This window comes from Lycorma delicatula, chromosome 9 (assembly GCF_047948215.1).
Source record: "Lycorma delicatula isolate Av1 chromosome 9, ASM4794821v1, whole genome shotgun sequence".
Classification (NCBI taxonomy): Eukaryota; Metazoa; Arthropoda; class Insecta; order Hemiptera; family Fulgoridae; genus Lycorma; species Lycorma delicatula.
The window spans coordinates 128,348,951-128,375,525 of record NC_134463.1 but is presented as its reverse complement, the minus strand read 5'-3'; the positions used below and the strand labels follow the sequence as shown (position 1 = coordinate 128,375,525).

Sequence of the window (26,575 nt, the reverse complement as noted above, 5' to 3'; positions counted from 1 at the left end):
GGTGATATGTGTGAGTGTAAATGAAGTGTAGTCTTGTAGTCTCAGTTCGACCGTTCCTTAGATGTGTGGTTAATTGAAACCCGAAAGAAGCCAAAGACCACCGGTATTCACGATCTAGTATTCAAATTCGTGTAAAAATAACCGACTTTACTAGGACTTCAACGCTGGAACACTCGACTTCCAAATCAGCTGATATTGGAAGACGCGTTCACCACTAGACCGACCCGATGGTTACGCTATTATTACCTGCGAAAGGATGGAGTGATGTGTCGTACATCCAGAAACGCTTGAATATTTGAAAGAAATGTTTGGTGATCGCCTCAAAAGGTCTGTGGCCTTCTCGTTCGCCTGACTTATAGTCAATTGAGTTCTTTCTGTAGGGATTTTCTGAAAGAACGTATTTATCGAGCGAACCCGCGTATTCTACAAGACCTGGAGCGAGCCGTTACTGCAGAGATGAATTTCATTAGCCTTGATGTCCTACGAAAAATGTCAAAAAAATATGGTGCGTAGAGTTTTGACCTGTCTTCAGGAAAACGGTGGAAATTTGCAACGCTTACTGTTAGACATTACCGGCTGTATTTTATGAAGAAAATCAAATGCGAGTATCTCTATATTATAGTCCGCTGTGGAGTTATAGTGTATAGTGTCATGACGTGTACGATAAAATGATCGCACTATACAAAAAAAAATAACTTAATATTCAAAATTCAGAAGGCGTTAATGGAGATTATTTATACTTACTTATTATTATTTATACTTTATTTATATTTACTTATGTACACGTTGAACGGGATGCAGAAAAATCTGCGGTTTTAAACATTTTTTTTTAATTAATATTATTTAAAAATTCATTTACACTAGCGTTGATTCTCTTCTGTTAATAAAATTTACTTTAAATAAATTAGGGGGAATATGTTTTAGACGGTTCGGTAATTTATTAAAAACGGTAACAGTAGCATAATAATGTAACGTTTGTTGACAGCATCGGTAGGTTTGTGTTTGTTGTTATACATAACACGTACGATTCTTAATATAAAATAATATAAATATCGAACAAATCATCCGTTAATTCAGTATCTTCATATAAATGTTATCGTTAATATCGATAGAAGTGCGGGATAGTAGAATAATTAGGTTGGATTTCCTGGAATTATTATTATTTTTTGGGATCGGACCTTCTTACGATCCACGCTTCCATAGTCCCCTCGCTTCGGTTTTCAAAGTTTTTTCATTGTTTGTCTTAACTTTTCTCTCCTTTCTTCGATCCATCCGCTACGTTTATTCTTCTATTTCTTTAGATATTTAGATTCTTCCACTGGTTTTCTGGAAGATTATCTGTCGAAAAACTATTTATTTATCGATCAATCTATTTACCGCAGAAGTTTAGAGAAAAGCTTGTACGTGGAAAATGGAATTTTGTAGCGTATGAAAATTGTCACACCTCATCGGGACACCAGGACCTCGGAATTAAAGGCCGTGACCCTACCGTTCCCCCACGGTGATTTCTTTGGAGATTTAACGTTCGGGTTTTAAATGGTAGATTTTTTTTAAAAACTTTTTTAACTTTTATTAGATTTTTTTCCTAGTAGCACGCTAAAAGAGTTACACGTGTTTCTCGTTGTCAGAAATACTTCTAAATATCTTAGCTCGATATATCCTAGAAAATTATCTTGAAATTTAATTCTATATTTGTTAATTATAGAATGTACGCTTCGAACATTCGCTAAGTAATTAATGAACGTCCTCGCTTCTTCGGTGTTAATTTTTTGTGTGTTGCTTTTTCTCCAGGGGGCTTGGTTTTACGAAAATACTTTTCAATTTTTCATTCTGCAGAATTTGTAAAGTGAAGAGGGATTCTGTATTCTTTAAAAATTATTTTGCATATTTGATCTGTTTTACGAATAGCACACTAACTTTTCACTTTTCGCTTTGCATTCTTTACTTCGGTTTTTTGAATATTTTGAAAAGTGAAGATTAGTAGACTTAAAAGTGAAATGTTAGAGAAGTCTAATTTTTGAACGTAATTTGTTTAAAAACTTTTCGTCATTATTCTTTACTTGTGCATATTATTTGGCAAAATCTATTTAGAATTTGGAAGCGGATACCGTTACGAAATTTGTTTTTCTTTAAGTTTCATCGGACACGGTTACCTAAATTTAAAAGCTATTCGTAGAAATCCGTCATTTAATTTTGATCTCTTGGGTTATAATTTGGTTCAAATTTTGCAGGTAAAATGGTCCTTTCATTAGTTCCTTTCAAAATGACATGAAAAACTGCAATTCACGACTGCTGTTTCTTGTTTTTCAAACAAACTGTTTTAATTTTGTTTGCCTTATATATTTTATGACTCTCCTGATAATGTAAGGATTCCAACGCGGGGTCATATAACTAAATCGGTTCAGTCGTTGAGCTGTTACAGTGGAACAAACATTCATACATGCACCTAAATACATTACACTCCTTTTTGGGCGGTCGTGTAATCCATTTCTGAATATATTACTTAATTTTTGTGCCGGTTTGATTCCATTGTGATTCTGTATTATACTAGCAAATATTCCATTTGAATTTGGAGATCGGACGATTGTTTGCAGAGATCTTATAAGAGCATCCCATTGCAGCTTCCAAAATAGCAGCCTGGGGGCACCCTGTTCGTTACCGTTTGATGGTGATGATTTGTCTAGCCTCACACGAGGTGCTCGCATCACCTCTCCGGTCTAACTCATACAGTATTTACTCATACAGCCTCCACGGGAAGCTCATTATTGTTAAACAGAATTTTTTTTCATTTATTTAACGTAAATTTATTTCTATTACTTTTGTAACATTATTCATTCGATTGATTCGAATCATTCAGTTCAGACCCAGCTAATACAGTGATAGAGGCTCACAGTTCAGTGGAATACAAGTGAAATAGACTTAAGATTTTTTTGTCCATTTCTGTTGTTTTATATATATATATATATATATATATATATATATATATGGGTGTATATATATATATATATGTATATATATACACACCCACGCCCACTGGACTGGTCTAGTGGTAAACTCGTCGACTCACATCCCTTGCTTAACAGCTGATTTTCGAAGTCAACGATTCTGAGTTTCGAATCCTAGTTTTACTATACTTAGTTACTTTTATAAGAATTTGTATACTAGATAGTGGATACCGGTGTACTTTGTTTGTTCTCCAGTTAACCACACGATTCAGGAATGGTCGGTCTGAATCTGTGCAACACCTTATTTATACGTCATACATGTCATTCTCATCTCATTCGTCCAAGAGTTATTTTACACCGCCATCTATTAGGAATTCATAGAACTAACCAATAAATAAACACTATTGTCGTATAATAAACATTTAATTTTCAATAACAAATATTGTGGTCAATAATCGAGATAAAAACTATCCATCTTTTAAGTTGGACCAAATTACAGATAGTTACGAAATTTGATAAAAATCGGTTCAGTAGTTTTGGAGTTTATCCCGAACATACATCGTGACACGAGATTTTTATATATATAAGATGAGGGGTGGCTGAAATGTATTGCACAATTGTTCATAACTCTCGAGTGAAAAGAAATAGTTCAACCGAAACAAATACGGCATAGAAGAACATTTCATCTAATACAAAATATTATGTTTATTTTTCTTCGTAGTCACCGCTTACAAACTATACATTTCCTCCAACAGTGAACTACTTTTCAAATTCCATCAATGAAGCATGCTGGTGGTGATCTTTCCTGGATTCACGACCTCATTGCATTCTTCAGTTCATCATCCGTGGTGAAATACCCTTAATGTTCTTAATACCCTTTAATATTCCTCTTTAATTGTGGAAAGAAGCGAAAATCGTAGGGCGCTAAATCTCGTGAGAAGGAGGGTGTGAAATAGGCCCGATTTTTATTTACGAAAGCCTCACGAAGTGTACGGCCGAGCGTTATCGTGTTGCAGAATTATCGGTACCGCGGATTATCGAACAGGACACCACGTATCCTAAGGTAAACCTTTCTGTGTATCACACAGAATTTACAGTCGATCAGGATCCACGAATCAGGAGTCGGATGCGAACGCTTGATTGGAATTCTAGAATAGTGTTGAGAGTTCTTTTTGCAGAGGAGTGTTTGTGAATTTTTTTTATTATAGCGAACCATAGTGTCGGTATTCATGCTCTGCCGGTTTTGGTCTGGATCGTAACGATGCACATTAGTGTCATCTCCCGTAAAAATATTGAAAAGGAAGTCATCCGTTTACAACATTCATTTTATTGTTGTTTATTCTTTTCTGTGAATTTCCGTGGCATCCACTGCGAAGAGATTTTAAGATAATCCAGTCGCGCAATAACTTGCCCTTCTCGTTTTTTTCGATGCGGGTAGCGATGTGACGGTCATTTTGAATCGATTTATATATCTCCTTTTGGTGCTTTTTATCAGTAACAGAAACCGGTCGGGTTCATCCGCAATATTTACTTACCGGCGTCTGATGCTTCTGAAATTTTTTACCCGCTCACAGTACTTCGACCAATAGTTCCATCACCATAAACGGCTTTTAGACGACAACGAATATTAATAGCGTTCACTTTTCGCTGTTAAAAATGCAATCACTGTTCGTTGTTTTAGACGCCTTAAGGTAGCAGGCGTATTCGTGTCTATAACCAAGGGTACCGACAGAAAAGTAGTGTGCTTGAGTCAACGAGTTTTGATATGTTAGTAGTAGTCGATTGAAACTACAACTTGGAGGCACCTGTCACTTTATGCAAAAATTTGTTCTCTGTTATATTCCATTGTGCACACTTCACTTCAGCTCCCCTCATAATATAAATGTTACTGTTTTTTCGCATGTCAGCAGTATTATTTGTTGTGTGCTTTATATATATATATATATATATATATATATATATGAGAACTATGAGGAGGCTTGTTGTTCTCAAGGGAGACTTATGTTAATAAAATAATTAGTACAACCCGATGAAAATTACTTCTGTTCGTTGTCGGGCAGTATTTATAAAAACATTTTACTTATGAGGTGCATGTTTTTTTATAACCTATAACGTTAAAACTATTTTTAACTTTCTAATTAGTTAATAGGAAAAAATATCGTTAAAAGCAGTAAAATTATTTTGCGGCAACTTCAGTTATATTTTGCTTTGAGTTATTCCTTGTCAGAGCCTTTTCTATGAATTTTATGCTCGTCATTGTATTTTTTCATGTTCTCCGTAAGCATGTTTGTTACAGTAAGAGCAAATAAATGCGGCTTTACTAACTTTGCTGTTGATCTTGTTACCGTAACTCCCTTTTAGCGTAAGATTCTTTTACGTTGACATCGAACACGTAATCCTTTTCGGCTTTTGCGATAATGGTTTTCTGTTTATTTAGTTTCCCTGCGCACTTTCTACTGTTACTAAGATTCTTGGGTAATTTGGTGTTTATTTATTCAAAGTTAAATGTAAACTAATTCTGTTATTTGCATTTACGTTTGCCTTAGCGTTTTGTGTTTTTCTCATTACGGATTAATTAGATTATTCTTCTCGGGGTACCAGTCGGTATAAATCGCCCCGAAAGAACACCGGATTAAATTTTTTTTAAATATCGTTTAATTTATTTATTTTTAAAACTACTTTCATCAGATCTTTTTTTTAAATGTATCGTTATCGAATTAATTACAAAAAAAACTTAAAGAAAGGAGATGAGGACGATTTAACGTTAAAAGAAATATTCTTTTAAAAGAAAAGAACATATTTGTTTAGTTATAGATTACCCTAAAAATTTCATTCTGATTTCTGCTCTACGGGTAAAATAAAGTCGTACTGAAATAACTGGTACTTAATTAAATTAAGCGCTAAATTATCTTAAGTATATCTCGATAGTCGCGGCTAATTTTTGATAGAATAATTGTGAAATATAATAAACGGTGTCGCAAAATAAATTTGTCTTAAAATAATATGGTTTAATTATCAGCACCTAAATACGCTTTTGTAACAAGATATGTGACAATTTAATTATAATAAAATCTATCTAGTATCGTCAACTAAATATGAAAAACTGTTTAGAAATTTGATTTTCATTAAAAACAAAACAGACCGAAACGTAGCAGAAAAATAATTTATTATATTTTAAACTAAAACGATAATTTTTTCAATGTAGAATGAGAATATCGATTATTAGAAATAAATTTAAAAAAATTAAAACGGTAGTTTAATACCATAATTAAATTCATTGAACTTAAGAAACGAAAATCCATTATTTAAGTAGTTTTGAAAATAATAATTGAAAAACTTTGTAAGTCGGTAAAGTTAACAGTTGAAATTCGTGTATTTCATTCGAATAGATTTGAGTTTCAAAATAATCTAAGAGTCAGTAGTTTTGAATGTTTTCAAAAGTTTTGAATGTTTTCATAATGTTTGAGTATCACTTTCTAAAAATGCCTTTTTAATTTCGAATTCGTACTTTTTGCTTACGGTTATTGTAATGCTAATAAGGTAGCAGTTGTGAACAGCTTTATGCAATTGTAAAAAATTTCAAAAATAATTGCGCTTTGCATTTTACTTTCTTGTAGGAATTAAAGGAAGTATTGTGATCGCGAAAATTCTCGGTTTTCAGTTTCAATAGAAATATCCATTTTGACCATCCCAGAATCCATTTTGACTAGGTTCGACGTGACGTCTGTACGTGCGTATGTATCTCTCATAACTATAAAACGATTAGCTGTAGGATGTTGAAAATTTGGATTTAGGACTTTTGTAACGACTACTTGTGCACCTTCCCTTTTGATTGCAATCGACTGAACCAAAAGCGTCCAAAAAAGGCCAGAATTCAAAAAATTTGTATTTTGGGCTTTTCTTAACCGCAATAAGAATTCCTCATCGAGAGATTTCAACGACATATCATAAGCGGTACTTATTTTCATCGGTACCAGAGTTATACCCAAATAAACTTTTAATTAATGAGATATTTGGATCTTAGGGGAAGGCACATCGGTTCGAATAAAACTTCATTTCCTTTCTTTTGTTTTAAATTTTTTCCTTTTAATTTAAATATATTGATTTATTAATAATTATTAACCTCTTATTTAAAAAAAAACAAAAATAATCAATAATTCAATAATAACAATAAAAAAAAAATTTATGTACCTTTAGAAATGTGTATATGTAATTTGATAGGCGTACATGGAAGGCATGTGATGTCCACACCAGATTTTTTTAAAATCGGTTTTGTTTAAAATATTTCTTTTTTGTTAAAATCTGATTTGGAATCATAGAATTCCAAATCCGCAAACCTTGTCTTTAGTATTTCAGTGTTTACGCACAACTGATTGTTTCCCGTTACGTTCTATTCTGTTAAACGTGAAGAACATTTACGTCCCGATGAAAAAAGTAGAATGTAATTCAGCAATATCCGCCTCTTCGGAAGAGACACTTGTATAAGGATAGCGTTGTGAAAAATTTCCCTGTAATTCAGTTTAATATTGTAAATACACCTTTTTTATCATATGAGGTCAAAGCCTAGTTTGAAGTGTAAAAAAATACATAATGTACAAAAGTATTTAAAATTGAATTATGTTTAATCGTTCCTTGTAATTTGTCTATAGGATACAACCTAAGCGATTTAATTTTAAATTTTATTTTTTAAGAACGCGTTCGAAGCCCTTGCTCAAACTTAAAAACAAAAAAAAAGAAGGTTTTTATTGATTTGATGACCTTAAAAGTGAAAAAATTTCTAAGTTCATCGTCAGCGAAAAAATGACGAAAAATAATTTTTTTCCTCCCCCTTAAGTTAAGATTCATTATTAACTTAATTTGTTTTAGTTAACTAGTTCTGTTTTTATTTTACCTATTTTCTACCCGCTTTATCACCGAAAATATTTGTGTTTTTACAACAGTTTTTTAAGTTTTTGGCAAACGTTATTAAATATAATTGTATATCGTTGTGTATTACTACCAAAATTAAAAAAAATGACTTTTTTCAACCAGAATTTCGCTCGTCGCTGTACTTTGATGAAAAAGATCTAAAATTGATTTTTTATTTTTTATAAAATTAGTCTAGTTTATAAATTTTATTTTTTATTAAAGAAAGAAACCTAATACTAATAAATTTTATTATTTCGCAAGTCGATTCTAAAAATATATTTTCTAGAATAAGAGCAGTGTTACACAAATGTGACTTCGCTTTTCCAATTTTATTTTTGGATCGCGCGGAGGGAGGGGATTTAAACTGACCATAGAGACAGATTCCAACGATTTTACTCTTGACTACGTATGAACCCTTCTTTGCGGTCGTATATTTATTTCTGCTTCGAATTATATTATTTAACTATTTTCTTTCGTTCGTTTTAAATTCTGTTTTAAAGTAGATTAAACAAAAATTTAAATATTAACCGAAATATTCCGTTATTATATTATTCCTTGGATATATATTATCGATTTATACAAGAATTCGATAATATTTCTTAGGAAAACATTAAATTTAATAAAAAAATTTGGGACAGAATTCTTACGATGAACAATTTTTCTAAATATTTATAAATTAATTCGGGTAATATATAATCACTCGTTTAATATAATTAGAGAACGTGGAATCATATTTATGAAGTATTTGTATTAACGATTAAGTTGTTACTGATATTTATAAATTTCACCGGTTTTAAAATATATGAATAAAAAAAAATTGTAGTATTCCGAACATCCGAGAAAAAAAAGTCGATACATAAATTTATATTTTTAAATGAAAGAATAGCGATTTGAAGGGAATCGTTAGGTAAACCTCTCTAGAATGAGTGGCATTTTACTAATACTTTTTTTACTCTAAATTTTTAAAATAATATTATTAAATTTAAGAAAATATATTTATTTTTTTTAAATTAATTAAAATAAGTAGGACTACTTTTGAAGTCAATTCGTTCTGAATATAAAAAGTCTTGCGCAGGTCTGCGCAACAATACCGACTTTTCGTAATTTAATATTGTAATATTTTTTTAATCTGGTTTAATTTTTCTATCGATATTCACCGCGGTTTAAGAATCGTCAACGTCGTATAACGTTGACGTAGTATAAATTTAAGCCAAACAGAACCTACGCTCGCTAACCTCGTTACATTAACGTTAAATAAACAAATTTTCCAACATTGGGGAAGATTAATCAAATTCACCGCATTTATAAAAAAATTTAATCAAATTATCAGCGTTTTATAAATTAAAAGGGTCGATCAGGATATATACAGGTGTCCCATAATAAACGCAACCCAACCTTATAGTGGTAGGTATTGAAATAATAAAAAGGCATGTGTAAATGTAAATGTAATTTTTATTATTACCATACATTTAGAGTAAATGTTGGAAGTGGCCACCATCTTCTTGAATACAAGCTTCAATTCTTTTTACAGCGTTTCTTGCAACTTTTTTCAAAATTTGTGTCTGGATATTTAATTCAACTTGTTCAATATTGACTTTCAATCGTTCAAGTGTTCGTGGTTTGTGCTGTAGGCTTTTTCTTTGAGGTAACCCCGTAGAAAAAAATCCGCCGCAGTCAAATCTGGAGATCTTGGTGGCCACAAGCCACGACCGATAACACGATTACCGAAGAATTCCTCGACGAAATCAGAAGTTGAACCTGCGTAGTGCGATGTCACAGTCATGTTGTAGCCGGCAGTGTCTGTCTTCCTCTTCCAAGAGTGAGATAAACTGAAATAAAATATCCTGATATAGTTTTGCATTAATGGTGTACTCGAAAAAAATAGGATCGATTATTTTCTTCCGCGATATCGCGCACCACACGTCCGACTTCTGCGGGTGTAATTGTTTTTCGTGATCAACGTGGGGATTTTCAGCTCTCCAAATTCTACTGTTTTGGCTGTTTACGTAGCCGTCCAAATGAAACCGTGCTTCATCTGTGAAAAATAACGAATCCGTAACGTTAATTCCCTCACGCAGAAATCGACGGAACCGTTGACAATATTGTAGCCGTTTTTCTTTGTCGGGCTCAAGAAGTCGATGAACCGTTTGAATACGATAAGGTCGTAATTGTAATCGTTTGGTCGCCCGATGAACAGTCGATTTAGACAAATTAATTTCAGCAGACAAACGTCTGATCGATTTATTTGGCGAGGCGAGTAATCGGTCTTTGATTTCAGCGACTGTATCTGTATTCAACACTGACGCAGATCTTTTGTGTTCCTTGTTATTAACAGAACCGGTCTCTCTAAATTTTGCGACTAGCCTTAATACTGATGTTTTGTAAGGAGCTGGTTTATCTGGGTACTTATGGCGAAACAAATCTTGCACTGCAACCACTGATTTCGTACTGAAGTACGACTCAACAATGAAAACACGTTCATCTAGCGAAAACACTATCTTGTCTCTAGCAATATACTGAACGTTATGATTGCGTTGTTGTTACTATCGGTAGTGTTCTACTGCGTCGCCGCATTGTTCAGATGTTGGACGTGTCCATTTCAGTAACGAGTAGGGGAGTAAGCTTGACTTTTGAAATTTCATGGATGAGTGATTGATGGGTTGCGTTTTATATGGGACACTCTGTAGAATATGTTAACTGCATGGATGAACGTTAACGATACAAATAAATGGTTAGATGGTTTGCCCTTTGTTCGGTTTTTGATAAAAATATTTGTATTCAACTTTCACCATCAGTGCATGCTGAACCGAGAGTGGGTGTATGTTTATCCACCGGGTTGTTGTAGTGGTCAATGCGTTTTCCCAAAATCAGCTGATTTGGAAGTCGAGAGTTCCAGCGTTCAAGTCCTAGTAAAGTCAGTTATTTTTATACGGATTTGAATTCTAGATCGTGGATACCGGTGTTCTTTGGCGGTCGGGTTTCAATTAACCACACAACTCAGTAATGGTCGAATTGAGACTGTACAAGACAACACTTCATTTACACTCATACATATCATCCTCATTCATCCTCTGAAGTAACATCTGAACGGTGATTCCCGGAGGCTAAACAGAAGTAAGTAAGTAATGTGTATGTTTGGCTTAAGTTTATTCTTCCTTTTTTTCAAGGGTTTCTTCTGATCTATTTACTTTAGATAAGAAAAGCCATAAAATTGTAACTCGCTGCCCGAGGACTTCGTCCTCGAGAGGCTGCTGCTTAGGAGAAGTTGTAATTAATAAGACCTTCGCTTTAAAAACTCCGTGGATTCGTTATGGCATACTTTCGACTAATTTTATTACTTATTATTACCATTATTCTTGTTTGCTTAACCGTTGTTCGCCTATTTTCTTAACAAAGAATATTTATCGTAATCGGTGGCTCCGAAAATAGTTGGAACCATTAACCGACTATTCAACACGAACCAAAAGTAAGTAAACCTGCTAAAACTAATTGAAGTATGTAAGCAAAATTACTTTACTCTTTGAATGACATTTTGAGGCTCGGGACCCAAGGAGGCCGTATCTCCTCGACCTTTTGACCGATTGTAACTAAAATAAAACGGCATCGATGACTTTTTTTCAGAAGTCATCTTAAAATACTTCATCAGAATCATTATATCCAGGTTGAAGATACCCGGCAAAAAGATAACTGACGAAAGAAGCGACAAATTTTTTACGATGTAATCTATTTATGAAATATGTAAGTAATTAAGCCGATTACATCTTCACCATTAACTCCGACCGATTTAAAATTTATCGAAATTTAATTAATTTTTTTTTAATTTATGGATTAATTAATTTATTTTTAACTTATCGAAAAATTTCGGGCAACAAGCTTTGTTGAAGACGCTGATCGAAGCGGAAAACCACCTAAAATAAACAACAGAAACTGCTTGATATTTCGGATGCTGTGTTCGAAAGACCGTCAAAGTCGATGCGTAAGTTAGCACACCAGCAAGATATCGAACTTGCTATCGCATACTGTAAGAAAATAACTGAAACTTTACCCCTACAAAGTAGTGTGCGTTCAGTAACTGAAACCTACAGCTCGTGCCAAAAGACTAAAGTATTGGCAACGGTTTAAACGTTTTATCGACCAAAATTCCGTAGATATCTTCGATATTACGTTTTTTTTTTTGCAGATGAAGCGTGGTTTATTAATTAACAAATTACACGGTTGTGGTCGACAACTAACCTCCGTGAATTCCACGAACAATTTTTACACGAAGCGAATATTGGAATGCGGTGCGAGTAAAAGAGACTCTTTTTTGAAACTACAGTTAATAGTCATCATTATCGTGTTGTTTTAACAAACTTCATCAGTCGGTTTTCAGAAGTGGAAATCAGTCGCTGTCGGTTCCAACAAGACGGCCCCACCGCTAACGGGTCCGATGACTTTTATACGAAATGTCTTCGGTGAACGAATCATTTCGAGAGGTTTGTGGCCTGCATGATCGCCCGATCCGACTCCCCCAGATTACTTTCTACGGGGGGGGGGGGGGTTGTCGAAACAAGCAGTATATCGCAACAGACCGCCCACGATTGACGAAATAATAACCGTAATAACGGCATACGTACGAGACGTACGACGTAACCGACGGGTTAAGTGTTTGAAAACAAATTGAAACGGGTACGGTGTCGCATTGATTTTGGAGGAAGTCGTTTTCAACACCTTTTATAAACTATTCCGGTTATTGTAATATCCGTTTCTATAAAATAACGAAATAAAAATACAAAGTAATAATTAAGAAAGTTCGTCATTAAATTTCCATAATTACAGTGCACAGCAACTTTTCGAACGCTCTGTATTTATTGTTGAGGAGCGAGGCGACTTGATTTATAAGAACGTTTCTGACTCTGACTAGCTGCCAGCGTTCAAGATTTTCTTCTGGTGGGGGCTTCTACGCTATGTTTATTCGTATTAATTTAATTAACGTTAAAAAGTTTGATTTATTTGGTAAGCTTAAACGATTTTTGTAACAAATATTTTACAAAATAAACAAAAAAATATTTTCATTATCGCTTCGTATGTATAAAATTCAACTCGAATTCAGAAAGGAATATATTTATCAAAATACAAGCCGACATACATTATTTGTTTCAGATTTTTCCACGGTATTTTTTTGTTTTTCGGTCCGAAAAGGTTATGAATTTCGAAATTTTTAAAAACCTCTATTTTAAAAATTTTAACCGATAACCCTTATAGCTATAAGAACTGCCAGCAAAGTAAACAAGTGTCATTACAACTTACACTTAACCATATTAATTGGTCGATGATTAAAATTGTGCGTGTATGTGCGCGTGCGTACGTATTTCTTGTTTTACCATTAGTTGTGAAAACATTTGTAACAACTTATTCTAATGCTATAGTCGTACAAAATTCTAATTTTACTACGTTAATGGAATCGTGTTTTAATTAATTTTAATATTTGTTTCGTTTTTTTTTTTTTCAGTTGTGAACGATGAAGTTGAGAACTGCAAGATGACCTATGATGAGTGCAAGGGCTTAGCGAGGCGTTTTATTCATTATCAGAATTGTTATATTTAAATAAAAAAAAACCAAAACAAAAGTAAAATTACAACACATCTTTCTCAAGTTACGATTATTTTTACTAGTACACAACATAACGTTATCGGAGTCAAGAGTGTTATCAGTTGTTTTTTTGTTACGTAGGGTATTTTTATGTATAAATTCATATACACGCGCCGTCATTGAGTGACGAGGAATAAAAACTGGAAGCTGCTGCTGCTGACATATAGCATTGCGATCAAATCTTTTCGTTCGGTTCGTGCGTTTGCGTACGCGTGTGTAAGATTTATACTCGGATCGTGCGATATTGTTTTTGCATTTCTGCATATTTTTATCGTTAATTATCCTATACTTAAATGAATTAAAAATATTATTTTACGAATCGACTTCGATAATAAATACGTACTTTAAAAGTTTCGTTTTTTGTGTTTTTCTCTGGTGTTCAAGTGACAATAAAGGTAGTGTTTTTTTGTGTTTTTTTAAATGTAAAGCGTTTTTTTCATGCGCAAATGTATTCGTATTATTTTAATTTTTAATTTTTTTATTATTACGTGAGAATAAATACTTTTCTATTGCTATCGGAGAACATTTTAAGGCAGTAATTATGTAATATTGCAATTTAATGTATTTTATATACGCATTTCCATAAAAAAATTATAAGATTATTTTTTTCCGTTAAAAATAAAAATTTACTGTTATTTTATCTACCGTATTTAATACCGTTGAAGAGAGAAGATCTCTCTTTTAGTGTAAACTTTATTTTAATATGTTTCTTCTTGGGAAATATAATTTATAATGTTTTAAAACTATTAAATTAAAAATTAAATCTACGCGAACGCTAGGATCGATTAAGGATTAATAAAAAGAGGGCGAAATCAAAGTTATTAGAATTTATTAAATTAATGGGCCAAACAATATCTGCGGGAAAAAATAATAAAAGTTACGATAAAAATATACAAAGAGAAGATAAAGACAATAGCGCTAATAAGATCAGCAAAATAAATGATAGTAATAGAAAAAAATTAACGATATCAGTACACGCTATTGTTAATAAGTATCGATGCTTTAATAACAATAATAATCTAAATAACAGTGTTACCAACTGCGGAAACGTATGTGGAGGTGGTAACGGTAGGGGAAGAGGAATTTTAAATAATAATAATAGATTCGTTAAGTGTAAACGGTCTCCGCCGCCGGATTTTAATAAAGCGAACGGCGATAATTACAGTTCGACTTTACCGTCTAATTCCAAGTCGACGTCTTGCGTCTGTCGCGGCAGAATCGACAAAGGTGGTAGTTTTTCGTCGTCGAGTGGTGGTATAATCGGCGACCGTAACAGTTATAATAATTATCGAGGTGTCGTCACACGTAGCGATGTTAAAGTCGCATCGTCGTCTTCGCATCAGCTGACGACGACAGCCGCTAAACGTATCGCAGGAGGATCAACCGCTACTCACAGCGGCGCTAGTAATAGCGTTTCGCCTTACGGCAACGGTAGTAGGAGATTGTATGTGATTCATTCGAAAATGAAGCTGCGCGAGAGACTCGTCATAGCGTTCAGCGTTTCGGCCGTTTTATTTACGCTGCTTATAGTCGTAGATTTACAATTAGATCTCGGTATGTCCGGTAAACATTTAACGCCTAGCCACGCTCGTATTCATATCGGCGACGGCGGTTTAGACGCTCCCGGTTCCGCTTATAATAATTTTAGAAAAAGATTTTTACAAAGATCCGGGGTCAACGCTTCCGCAGAATTATTGCAACACGCGTCTTCCGGTTTTGTGGCCGCTGAAAATGTCAACGGTAATTTTAAATTCGACGGTAAAACGAATCAACAATCGGGAGCCGGGCCCGTACCGGCCCCTAAAGTAAACTTTAATTATTTAAAGGACGAGGAAGATAAAAAACACGGCGACGTATCTAAAGATAAAGAACCGCACGATAGTTTTTCTGATTTAACCGAGTACATAATCAGGGTGGCCGCTGCAGATCAAAGCGATTCGGATGCTGTCGTCAGAGCCGATACCAGTATTGCACCTGAAGATAAAGATATTACGCTCATGAAAATCAACAAAGTCGTTACCAGGTAAGCCTACCTACAATTTATCTATATTCACAGCTATATTAATATTATTGTTTTTAAGGTTTAGTGTTCTCAGCCGTTTATATACACCGGGTTTAGACGTCTTGCCAGGTATTATTTTCCTGAAGAAAAAACAAGAAGGTATTTTATTATTAAAAGATTAATAATAAATCGTCGAGGATAAAACGTATTTAAAATTTTTAGTTAAATTAAAGAGAACCGCGAATTCACCAAATTTTCTGCATTTGTTCTGAATTACTGCTTTCTGCATAGATTTATTTGTGTAGCGCCTCCGATAATCCCAGAATTAAAAATTCTAGGTTTCTTATTTTTAATATATGAAAATTAATGCATTTCGAAAAAAAAATACATTAATTTTCCGAAATTAAAGTTAAAGTGAACAGTTACCGACTGTGTGTCGCACAAATAATGCGTTTCTGAGTATCATAAATAATTATATTTTGGTTTTATCTTTAAGTGTTAAAATTATTTTTATTTTCTATTTAAAAAGTATTTTGTATCTACTAAAAATAATTCCTGACCGCCAACTTTTTTCGTATTTTTCAACGATTTGACGTCTCCTGATTTTAATTAAGGTAAACGTTTTGTATAAACTTCTTTGTACTGTATGTCGGTCTGTAATCTTCTAATCCTTTCCGGGATAGGTTAGGCTTATCCTATCCAAAATTTCGAGTTAGGGGGTAGGCTTTATGAAGTTTTTTCAGCCTTGTTTTGAGATTAAACGGCATCAGTGAGATGCGTATTCAGAATCATCGTACAAAAATTTCATACAAGTCGTTTACTCCGATCCGAATGTATCGAGCAAAACTGTAACGACCGGAACAAAAGAAAAAATAAATTAATCTGTTATACCCCACCGCCGAATGAAATAATCGAATACATCCCCAAAGTGACAATAACATATTGTAATTAGTTCACGGACGGAACGATTTTGAGAACGTAACAACAAAATATAAAATGAGTTTTTTGCCGCTATTCTTTACGCAGATTTGAGTAATACTAAACATCGTGAAAAAGCATCTTAGTTTTTTAAGTGACATTAAATTATGTGAAAAAAGTTTACTCTCGAACTAACATTTTGAGATACTTCGACCAAAATTAAACGGCGTCGATACCTTTATACAAAAATCAGAATTTCTTCCGACTTCAGTTTCTCAGATTGAAGATAACAAGCAAAAAAATAAAGGCAAACATACAAACATGTTGTTCGTATTGTCATAAATCCTTCTACATTTTTTTAATGTTTTTAAATTGCGTTTTATTTTTGCTTAGAGAAAGGGTATCTATACGGCACTTTCGTTGAGATATATGCTTTACCAGAAAGTTTTTTTTTTTAAAACATACGTAGTTTGTAATATTAAAAGTACAGAAAAAGCGGTTTCCATATCGTTCGGACAGATTATCTCATTATGTTAAAATAAATAATTAAATTCATTTAACATATTTCTTGCATTATGACGCTCGGTAAACATTACTTTCTGTCGTTTTAATATATATATTTTTATTTTCCCCTCTTTAGGTCTATCGATGCTGCAATAGAATAACTATTAAGGGAAAGTATAACGATCGGAAAAAATGTTGAGTATCGCAGTTTTTACAAATGGCGGTTTAAAACCCCCTCTCTTAGCCCAAGAAAACACAAAAAAGGTTATAAAAATGTTTGCAAGATGTATTTACGTACGTAAGTTCTGTCGGCTTGTATTTTGACTAATATCTCCGTAGCGGGTCGACTTAAATTATTTAAAAATTATTCAAAAAATTTCTATATACGGGCTGTTGATGGGGATAAATTTTATTAAAAAAATTAAAAAAGAGACGGTTTTTTTGAATATACGAGTAAGGTCTAGCGCCGGGAATATTTTTTCGGTTCTTTGTAGGCTTTCTAAAATTGTTTCTAAATTAATCGTCGATACAAAAGTCCTTCTGTTGAATCAGAGTTCTGTGAAAAAGTAATATTAAATGTCGAATAAACGATCAAAAATAGTTAGTATAAAAAATTAATTTTATAAATATAATTAATTTTCATTTCCTGGCCCGCATTTCATCGTTTTTCTTACCGCGTTATAATGTAGGAAAAACCTATGTTCGCTCGTATATCGACACAGAGTAGTGGAAAAACTTTGGATGAGATCTCATTAGGCGACTTGATTCTCCGAATGTTTTAAGCCATCGCCCGTTCCGGGTAGGGACTAGGTATCCAATTATTGCAATTTTCGTGTTTTCAGCATTTTTTTTTACGATTTTATGGTGGATTTTTCTTACGTATATCTTTTAATATAGGCAGGATTACATTCTACGGCCGGGATGAATTTTTTTAATATTATAAATAAATAAAACTTATTTATTCGTTTTTATAAACACGTAACGTAAAACGGGTAATTGTTAAGACGAGCTTGTGTTCTTATGTAATATTTACATAAATTTTATTATTCTGGAAGCTATATGCCTTTTGGTAACGTGAACTCTAAGAATAAAAAATATATACCTTAAAATTAAATAAATAACACGTCTTTTGATGTGGAACTTGAATCAAGCGGACAGTCTCCTCGTTCGACATTTACACTTACTTCGTGTAATCTTTTTGATTTATAAAATTATATTATCGTACGCTGTAACTTATGCGTATGAAAATATTAGTATCGCGTAATTTTATTTAACTGTACGGTAGTCTGAACAAATTTACGACGTGAATTTCTCTGTTATTTTATACAACCCTTATTTTTTGATAACGTTTTCATTCTATGTGAAATATAAAAATATTATCGTATAGATACGAAGGAAGAAACGTGTAATTTCCGCAAAAATATATTCCTACATGTTTTCTGTTTAAAAATACATAGTAATGTTACGGAGCATATATTTCAACGTTATTTATATTTTGCTGTCGAATCGGTTCATTATGGAGTATATATTCTTTTAATGTGTAAATGATCGCTAGATAAATAACAATTAGTAACCGGATAAAAATCTGCCTCGTACTTTCTTTTTATAAATACGTTTCAATTTCTATAAACTAGCTGTGTATCCGACTTCACCCGAGTCGTTCGGCAATCTCTAACCCGAATATTGCTATGAATTTATAAAAGTTTTCTTGATTAATTAGGCAGAAGTTGATGCCGTACAAATTTAGTTAGGGAAATATTGGTTAATTGTATTTGATGCGGGATACTGAGTGACCCGGTCTCCGCAAGTTTTAAATTTTATATAATATTTCCTCGCCATTTTTGTAGCGTTGAAGGTTTGACGTTTTTAAGTATCGGAATCAACAATTTAGGCTGTACTTAACACGCATACGTTTTGCTTTGAACGGACGTAATGAAACGTTAAGCTTGTCGTTATTAATAAATTTATTACGGTTACGTACAATATCATCTTTTGGAGCTTCTTCAAAAAGTTTCAACGAGTTTTCAACTTACGAAATGCGAGTTATAAAATTATTTATTCGCTTGCTAAAAATAACGGTCGCTTGTTTTTATAAAATCCTAATATCCACGTCTACCTAACCAGACGAAAGAAGAGGTCCGTTTTCACGAAAACTCAACGCGATACTTCGAATTACGGGAAAGGGATTTTTTGTGATTCCGTTTCTATCTATATCTGTACTATTATATAGAGGAATAGAATTTTTTACGTTCGGGATAAACAAAAAACTAGTCTATCGATCGCATCCAAATATTTACCCCTGTTTCCTCGCATAAGCGACAAAGTTTTTAGATATATTTCATCTCGAAAATATATGTATTTAAATATACGCGTGTTATAATGAACATCTTCCGGTTGAAGGGCAAACTTTAATGAATTGAATCGATTAACTGTGAACTGTGAATATCGCTGTGCGAGCTGCTTTTGAACTGAACGATGCGAATCTTCTGAACGAATAATATTACAAAAATAATAGAATTAAATTTACGTTAAATAAAATAAAATAATATTAAATAAATCTCTAACAACGATGGACTTCTTGTTGGGACTGCGAGTGAGGCTAGAGGGGTGCGGTATGCGAGCACTTCTTGGGAAACTAGACCGATCGTCACCATCGACCGGTAACGAACGGGGTGCCCCTGGGTCGCTGTTATGGGAGGTGCAATGGGGCGCTCTTATAATATATCCGCAAACAATCATCCGATTTTTAAAATTCAAGCGCGGTATTTGTTAGTCGGCTGAAGGCTAACTTTTGGTCGCATCAGATACTCTTTCGATCTAACAGATCACGGTTACTTGGAAATGTTATTTAAAAAAAAAAAATCAAATGAAAAATTATTTATTAAAACGTGTAAATGATAAATAATCCGTTACGGTGCTGCACTTCTCATTCGGGCCGCTAGGCGCCGAACCGCTAAATTCTCATGCTCCTTTCTTATAGCGAGCCGCTACCAAGATATTTTTCTGTAGAGATATTTTCAATAGGTCTTATTGAAATTGAAGACAACTTGTCGTGTGCGATTCATAATCAACGCCGAGCAAAAACTGCTGAACATAAAGCGATGAAAATTTGTATACATGTAATTCTTACGGTCTAACTGCGCACTAAGAAAGGGGTAAATGAAGTAACGAAATTTACTATTTTTTCTAATTTTTCAAAACAAATGAAGATATCAGCTTGATTTTTTTGCGTGTGTAATGTTCATGTGAATTTCTAAAATCGATTTCTAGATTTTTTTAAATTCTGAGTTTCAAGACTCAAAAATGAATTTTTGAATTTTTTTTGAAACCTGCAATTTTTTTTAAATTCTCGGTAACAAATGAAGAAATCAACCTGATTTTTATGTAATTTTTTGGCAAATGTAATCTTCATTTAAATAAACCGATTTCGAAATTTTAAAAACGATTGTAAATTTTCCCGATCTCGACTACTAAACGAGATATTCATTAGTTATTGGCTTGCAAATGCTCTTCAGGTAAATATTTGAAAACTATTTTTTTTTTAATTCAGATTTTTTTAAGGGGTGCGAAGGTAATGTGGCTCGACCAGTTACTGTATGTGCGACTGGCTCCACTTGCCTACGGTTACTTGACTAATAAATATAAAACAGAAAGATCGACTGCTACGGGAAACGCAAGTACCATATAGCACGGGCGAAGCTGCGACGGCCAGCTAGGTTTTAGTAAATTACCGAACAGTTTAAAAGATTTACCCACCGATATATTAGAAAAGTAATTTATATTGTTTACAGAAACAATATTATTGTCTCGAAGAATTTTAAGTAATACTTTAAAAGATTATCATCACGTTCAAAGTTGTATTAACATCTGAATTGTTATTTATTTATATTTATTATTTTCATGTCTTTGGTTTTGTAATGTTTCATGTTTTTACATTTTTTAAATCATTAATATTAATTTAACTACTTCTAATTTGTTTATTTTGTAATTAATTGCTGTATTTAATGTTTTGTTTTTTTGTGATCGTAGTTCGCTTGAAGTAGTTGTTTTTTCGTTTGTGCGCGATCTGTATAATGTATTACGTGCTAATCAGAACAAAATATTTATCTATTTGTAGAAATATGCTGCTACCACCTCGCGTAAAAATCTCCAAAAGTTTAACGCCTTAACCTATCCTTTGAGAGTTGTTCTTTTTCACCGGTTTTTCTTTTTCCTTATCTTTTATCGTTTCTTCCACGTTTTCTGTTCATTGTGTGTTTGTTGGACTCTTGCTTAAGTACACGCGTAGGATCCGATCCGTACATCCGCGGAGCGATTTGATGAGCGGAGAGTTAACTTCAGTCGATCCAGGGCTTATCCAGAGGCCCACGGGTTGGTCTAGTGGTTAACGCGTCTTCCCAAATCAGCTGATTTGGAAGTCGAGAGTTACAGCGTTCAAGTCCTAGTGAAGCCAGTTATTTTTACACGGATTTGAATACTAGATCGAGGATACCGGTGTTCTTTGGCGGTCGGGTTCCAATTAACCACACATCTCAGGAACGGTCGAACTGAGAATGTACAAGACTACACTTCATCTACACTCATACATATCATCCTCATTCATCCTCTGAAGAATTATCTAAACGGTAGTTACTGGAGGCTAAACAGGAAAAAAAGAGGGCTTATCCAGAGACCCACCGGGTTGGTCTAGTGGTTAAATCGTCTTCCCAAATCAGCTAATTTGGAAGTCGACAGTTCCAGCGTTCAAGTCCTAGTAAAGTTAGTTATTTTTACACGGATTTGAATACTAGATCGTGGATGCCGGTGTTCTTTGGCGGTTGAGTTTTCAATTAACCACACATCTCAGAAACGGTCGAACTAAGATTGTACAAGACTACACTTCACTTATACTTTACACATATCATCCTCTGAAGTAATACCTGAACGGGTAATTCCCGGAGGCTAAACAGGAAAAAAAGAAAGGGGCTTAGTGTAACGCTGAAATAGCGATCGAGTACTTGGCTTTTTATTTTTTCCCTAAAATTGAAATTCCTAGTAGTAAAATCGTTTTAAACGTAAATTATGATAATTTTTAAACCGAAATTACAAGCTTTCTAGTTAAAATTATTGTAGCCTTATAATAATTTTCGCCGCGGAACGGTATCGTCTCTGCCTTTAATCCGAATGTTCCGGGGATTACAGACTCGGTTTGGCGTGACATTTTTCACACGCTACAAAATTCATTATTATTCATCGCCTGTTACTATAAGGTGTCAGCCTGTTACGGTAATAAATAAAAATTCTCGATTAATTCAGCGCATAAAATTGAAAGGTGTGGTTATATAGAACTGAATTTTAGTTAACGTGAAAAAATACCGGTCTTGAACGGGATTCGAACCCGGTTAAAAGTCACTATTCATCGGGACAATTCGGTTATTATATTAAAAATTGTATTTTTTATTTCAAATTATATATATTAAATTTATTTTTAATAAAATCATTTCGTCTAAAATATTTAAAACTTAAATTACAATTTAGGGAAAATGCTCACCAGTCGATCGATAAAATAAATGGAAGTAACATTGTGTAGAAAAAATATTTTTTCATTATATTAACGGGAAAATGTAATAAGAAAACCAAATAAAGATTGCGTAACTTTCCCTTATTTACTCTTGATAATTTTTTATTATAAACACGCCATAGGGCTTTTAAACAATAATGACTTGTTATGACATATACATGTACTTATCTACCAACGATTGTACTTAGGGTACAATTCTGAATAACATTAAAATGTTCAATAAAAACATTTGCATCCGATTTGACGTTATCGATCAAATACCCGATCTTATATTAAAAAGTATGCGGTATAAAGTATATAAAGAAGTATAATTGAGAAAAAATTCAAGATTCTTAGTAAAAATCTTTGAGTTCCAGTTGACCCCCCCTTGACCAAGTCGGATCCCAAGCGATCCTTTTCGTTTTAAAAATTTTCCATATCATCTTCATTAATACTAGATACAGTTCGATTTTCAATCTTGAAAATTTAAATTTAAATGCGTTGATATTATAAGCATAGGTCCTATTCAGCCTCTTTGTTTTTTTGGGGGACTTAAAAACATATCTGTTAGACTAATTACTTCTGTAATTAGCCAGATTCGGTGCAGTGTTATTCAACAAAACTGAAAAATCATCGTTTGCTAAAAAAAATTTGTATATGATAATGTCCCTTCGTCCAATGGAATAAAAAATCACTCCATAGCTGGTAAGCGTAAATATATTTATGTGTGTGTGTGTGTATATATATATATATATTTATATATGTATATATACAAATATTTATGACAAATCTCAACGTATTTGAGCAACGGTTTTCGAGATACGAGGCCAAAAACTGTTTAAAAATAATTTTGAAAATTTTACCTCCACTCCTAAATTCGATTAAAATTTTCTAAATCCGATTGACCTAAAATTTTGGAATTTTAAATAATTTAATAAATACTTGCATCATACTAAAAGCTAAATTTTGTAGGACCGCTCTACAAAAAGAAAAACATTAAAAATGGTGAAAACTACCTCTCCCTATTTTTTAAGTCTGTCTAAAATAATTCCACCAATTCTCCATATATAAAGCCGTTTTGGAAGAATTTATGAGGAAAAAATTCGGAGATCTTAATCAAAATATATACAAACCACGTAGGACGTATTAACATCTTTTGGAAATTTCTAGAACTTTTTTTAAGTTTTTGGACTAAGGGGGTCTTGAAACGACGATATTTGAAAAATCCCTGATACCCAAAATTTTGGCCTATCGCCTTACTTTTCCTTGAAGCTATGCTGATGCAACAGCAGCAGCAATAGAGTTACAGCCGGGAAAGAAAAAAAAAAAAAAAAAAAAAAAGTTAAAAAAGGATTTATTTTATATCGACAAAAAAATTCACGGTAATTATTTAGTTGAGGTGTCTCACCCTGAAATCACAAAAAAAACATATCAAATTCATTCACAATTAATATTTATTCATTTAATGATTTATTTTGGGTGTCGAAAAATAGTCTTATAATAATTACCTTTTTATTTTTAAGGTTAATCAGACGAGGTTAGCGAGCGTAGGTTATGTTTGATTAGATTATGTTGATTCCGTGAAATGATTTGTCGCGTAATATATCAATATAACCTAACCAAACATACTTACGCTCGATTCGCTCGCTAACTTTAATCTCGTTAACGTTAATTAAACAAATTATGGTAATTATGGCAGGTTAAAGGCATGGTAATTATGGTAGGTTAAATTTTTACTAATTTTCTATTTTCCGACACCAAATTACATCATTAAATGAATAAATATTAATTTTGAAGGAATTTGATTTGTTTTTTTGTGATTTCGGGGTGAGGCACCTCAACTAAATAATTACCAAATTCACATCTATCCCTGAAAATCTAGGAAAATGTTCCTTTTCAAAAAATCTATTATACAATGTTACACGTACGAGATGCGGTTTAACTCCTCAAATGTTGCGTTTAGGGGAAAATTCTCAGTAATAAAAATGTCTTGCACTATATTTTGTATCCCAATGTTATAAAAATGGAGGGTTTCTAAACGGAAATGCCAGTAAAAATACAAGCCAACACAGTTACATATGTACGTATATAAATCTTACGGGAATTTCTATAACTTTTTCTGCGTTTTTTGGACTAAGTGAGTTTTGAAACTTCAATATTTGCAACAACCGAACGTTTTTAATAACTGCCACTACTTCAAAAAGAGATAAAGTATCAGAAATATGGAAAAAAATTCTAAAGTCGTGTCCCATGGAACTCCCCTTTTTTAAAAAAAATTACCATATCTTTAATATTAGTTCTAGTTAAATGTATTATCGTTATATTATAATGTATTCTTGAAAGAGGGCAGCAGCTCTTTCAGTAGTTGTTAGGGGCGTGAGTCACAGTGACTTAAACGGCCGTATCAACATCACTCAGTCCACTGAGTACTGCGCAGCTGAAAGCAATGGAAAACTACAGCTGCTTTTTTTCCAAGAAAATGTGGCTCTCTGCATTTTCATATAGCAATGATGGAGGCGCCTTCCTTGGTAAAATATTCCGGAGGTAAACTAGCCCCCCGTTCGGATCTCCGGGTGGGGACTACTAAGGAAGGGGTCACCAGAAAACTAAAATTAACATTCTACGAGTCGGAGCGTGGAATGTTAGAAGCTTAAAAAAGGTTGGTAGGCTAGAAAATTTAAAAAGGGAAATGGATAGGGTAAATGTGGATATAGTAGGAATTAGTGAGGTTCGGTGGGAAGAGGAAGGCGACTTTTGGTCAGGTGATTTTAGAGTAATTAACTCAGCTTCAAATAATGGGCAGGCAGGAGTAGGTTTCATAATGAACAAGAAGATAGGGAAGAGAGTAGAGTATTTCAAAACGCATAGCGATAGAATCATTGAAATAAGGATAAAATCAAAACCTAAACCGACAACGATTGTTAACGTCTATATGCCTACAAGCGACCATGATGATGATGAGGTAGAGTGTGTATACGAAGAGATTGATGAAGCAATTAAACACGTAAAAGGAGAGGAAAATTTAATAATAGTTGGAGATTGGAATGCAAGCATTGGAAAAGGCAAGGAAGGAAATATAGTGGGTGAATACGGGCTGGGCAAAAGGAATGAAAGAGGGGACCGACTTGTAGAGTTTTGCACGAAGTATAATTAAGTAATTGCCAACACCCAATTTAAAAATCATAATAGAAGAATATACACTTGTAAAAAGCCAGCCGATACTGCAAGGTATCAGATAGATTATATCATGGTTAAGCAAAGATTTAGAAATTAACTCGTCGACTGCAAAACTTACCCTGGAGCAGACATTGATAGCGACCATAATTTGGTGATAATGAAATGTAGATTGGGGTTTAAAAACCTGAAGAAAAGATGTCAGATGAATCGGTGGAATTTAGAGAAGCTTGAGGAAGAGGAGGTAAAGAAGATTTTTGAGGAGGACATCGCTAGAGGTCTGAGTAAAAAAGATAAGATAGAAAATGTAGAAGAAGAATGGGAGAATGTTAAAAAGGAAATTCTTAAATCAGCAGAAGCGAACTTAGGCGGAATAAAGAGAACTGGTAGAAAACCTTGGGTTTCAGACGATATATTGCAGCTGATGGATGAACGTAGAAAATATAAGAATGCTAGTGATGAAGAAAGTAAAAGGAACTATCGGCAATTAAGAAATGCTATAAACAGGAAGTGCAAACTGGCGAAAGAAGAGTGGATTAAAGAAAAGTGTTCAGAAGTGGAAAGAGAAATGAACATTGGTAAAATAGACGGAGCATACAGGAAAGTTAAGGAAAATTTTGGGGTACATAAATTAAAATCTAATAATGTGTTAAACAAAGATGGTACACCTATATATAATACGAAAGGTAAAGTCGATAGATGGGTGGAATATATTGAAGAGTTATACGGAGGAAATGAATTAGAAAATGGTTTTATATATAGACCTAGAAAAGGCATTCGATAACGAAGACTGGAATAAAATGCTCAGCATTTTAAAAAAATTAGGGTTCAAATACAGAGATAGAAGAACAATTGGTAACATGTACAGGAACCAAACAGCAACAGTAACAATTGAAGAACATAAGAAAGAAGCCGTAATAACAAAGGGAGTCCGACAAGGATGTTCCCTATCTC

The 26,575-nt window shown here is 33.4% G+C and overlaps 1 protein-coding gene across 2 annotated transcripts in view; it reads left to right on the top strand.

Moving 5' to 3' along the window:
* LOC142330487 (extracellular serine/threonine protein CG31145) overlaps positions 1-26,575 on the top strand; it is a 514,347-nt gene that overhangs the window by 288,346 nt on the left and 199,426 nt on the right. For both annotated transcript variants that reach the window (XM_075375768.1, XM_075375767.1), the window contains one exon: positions 13,345-15,507. In XM_075375768.1, coding sequence (XP_075231883.1) covers positions 14,324-15,507 — 1,184 coding nt within the window. In that variant the 5' untranslated portion in view covers positions 13,345-14,323. The remainder of the gene's footprint in view (positions 1-13,344; positions 15,508-26,575) is intronic.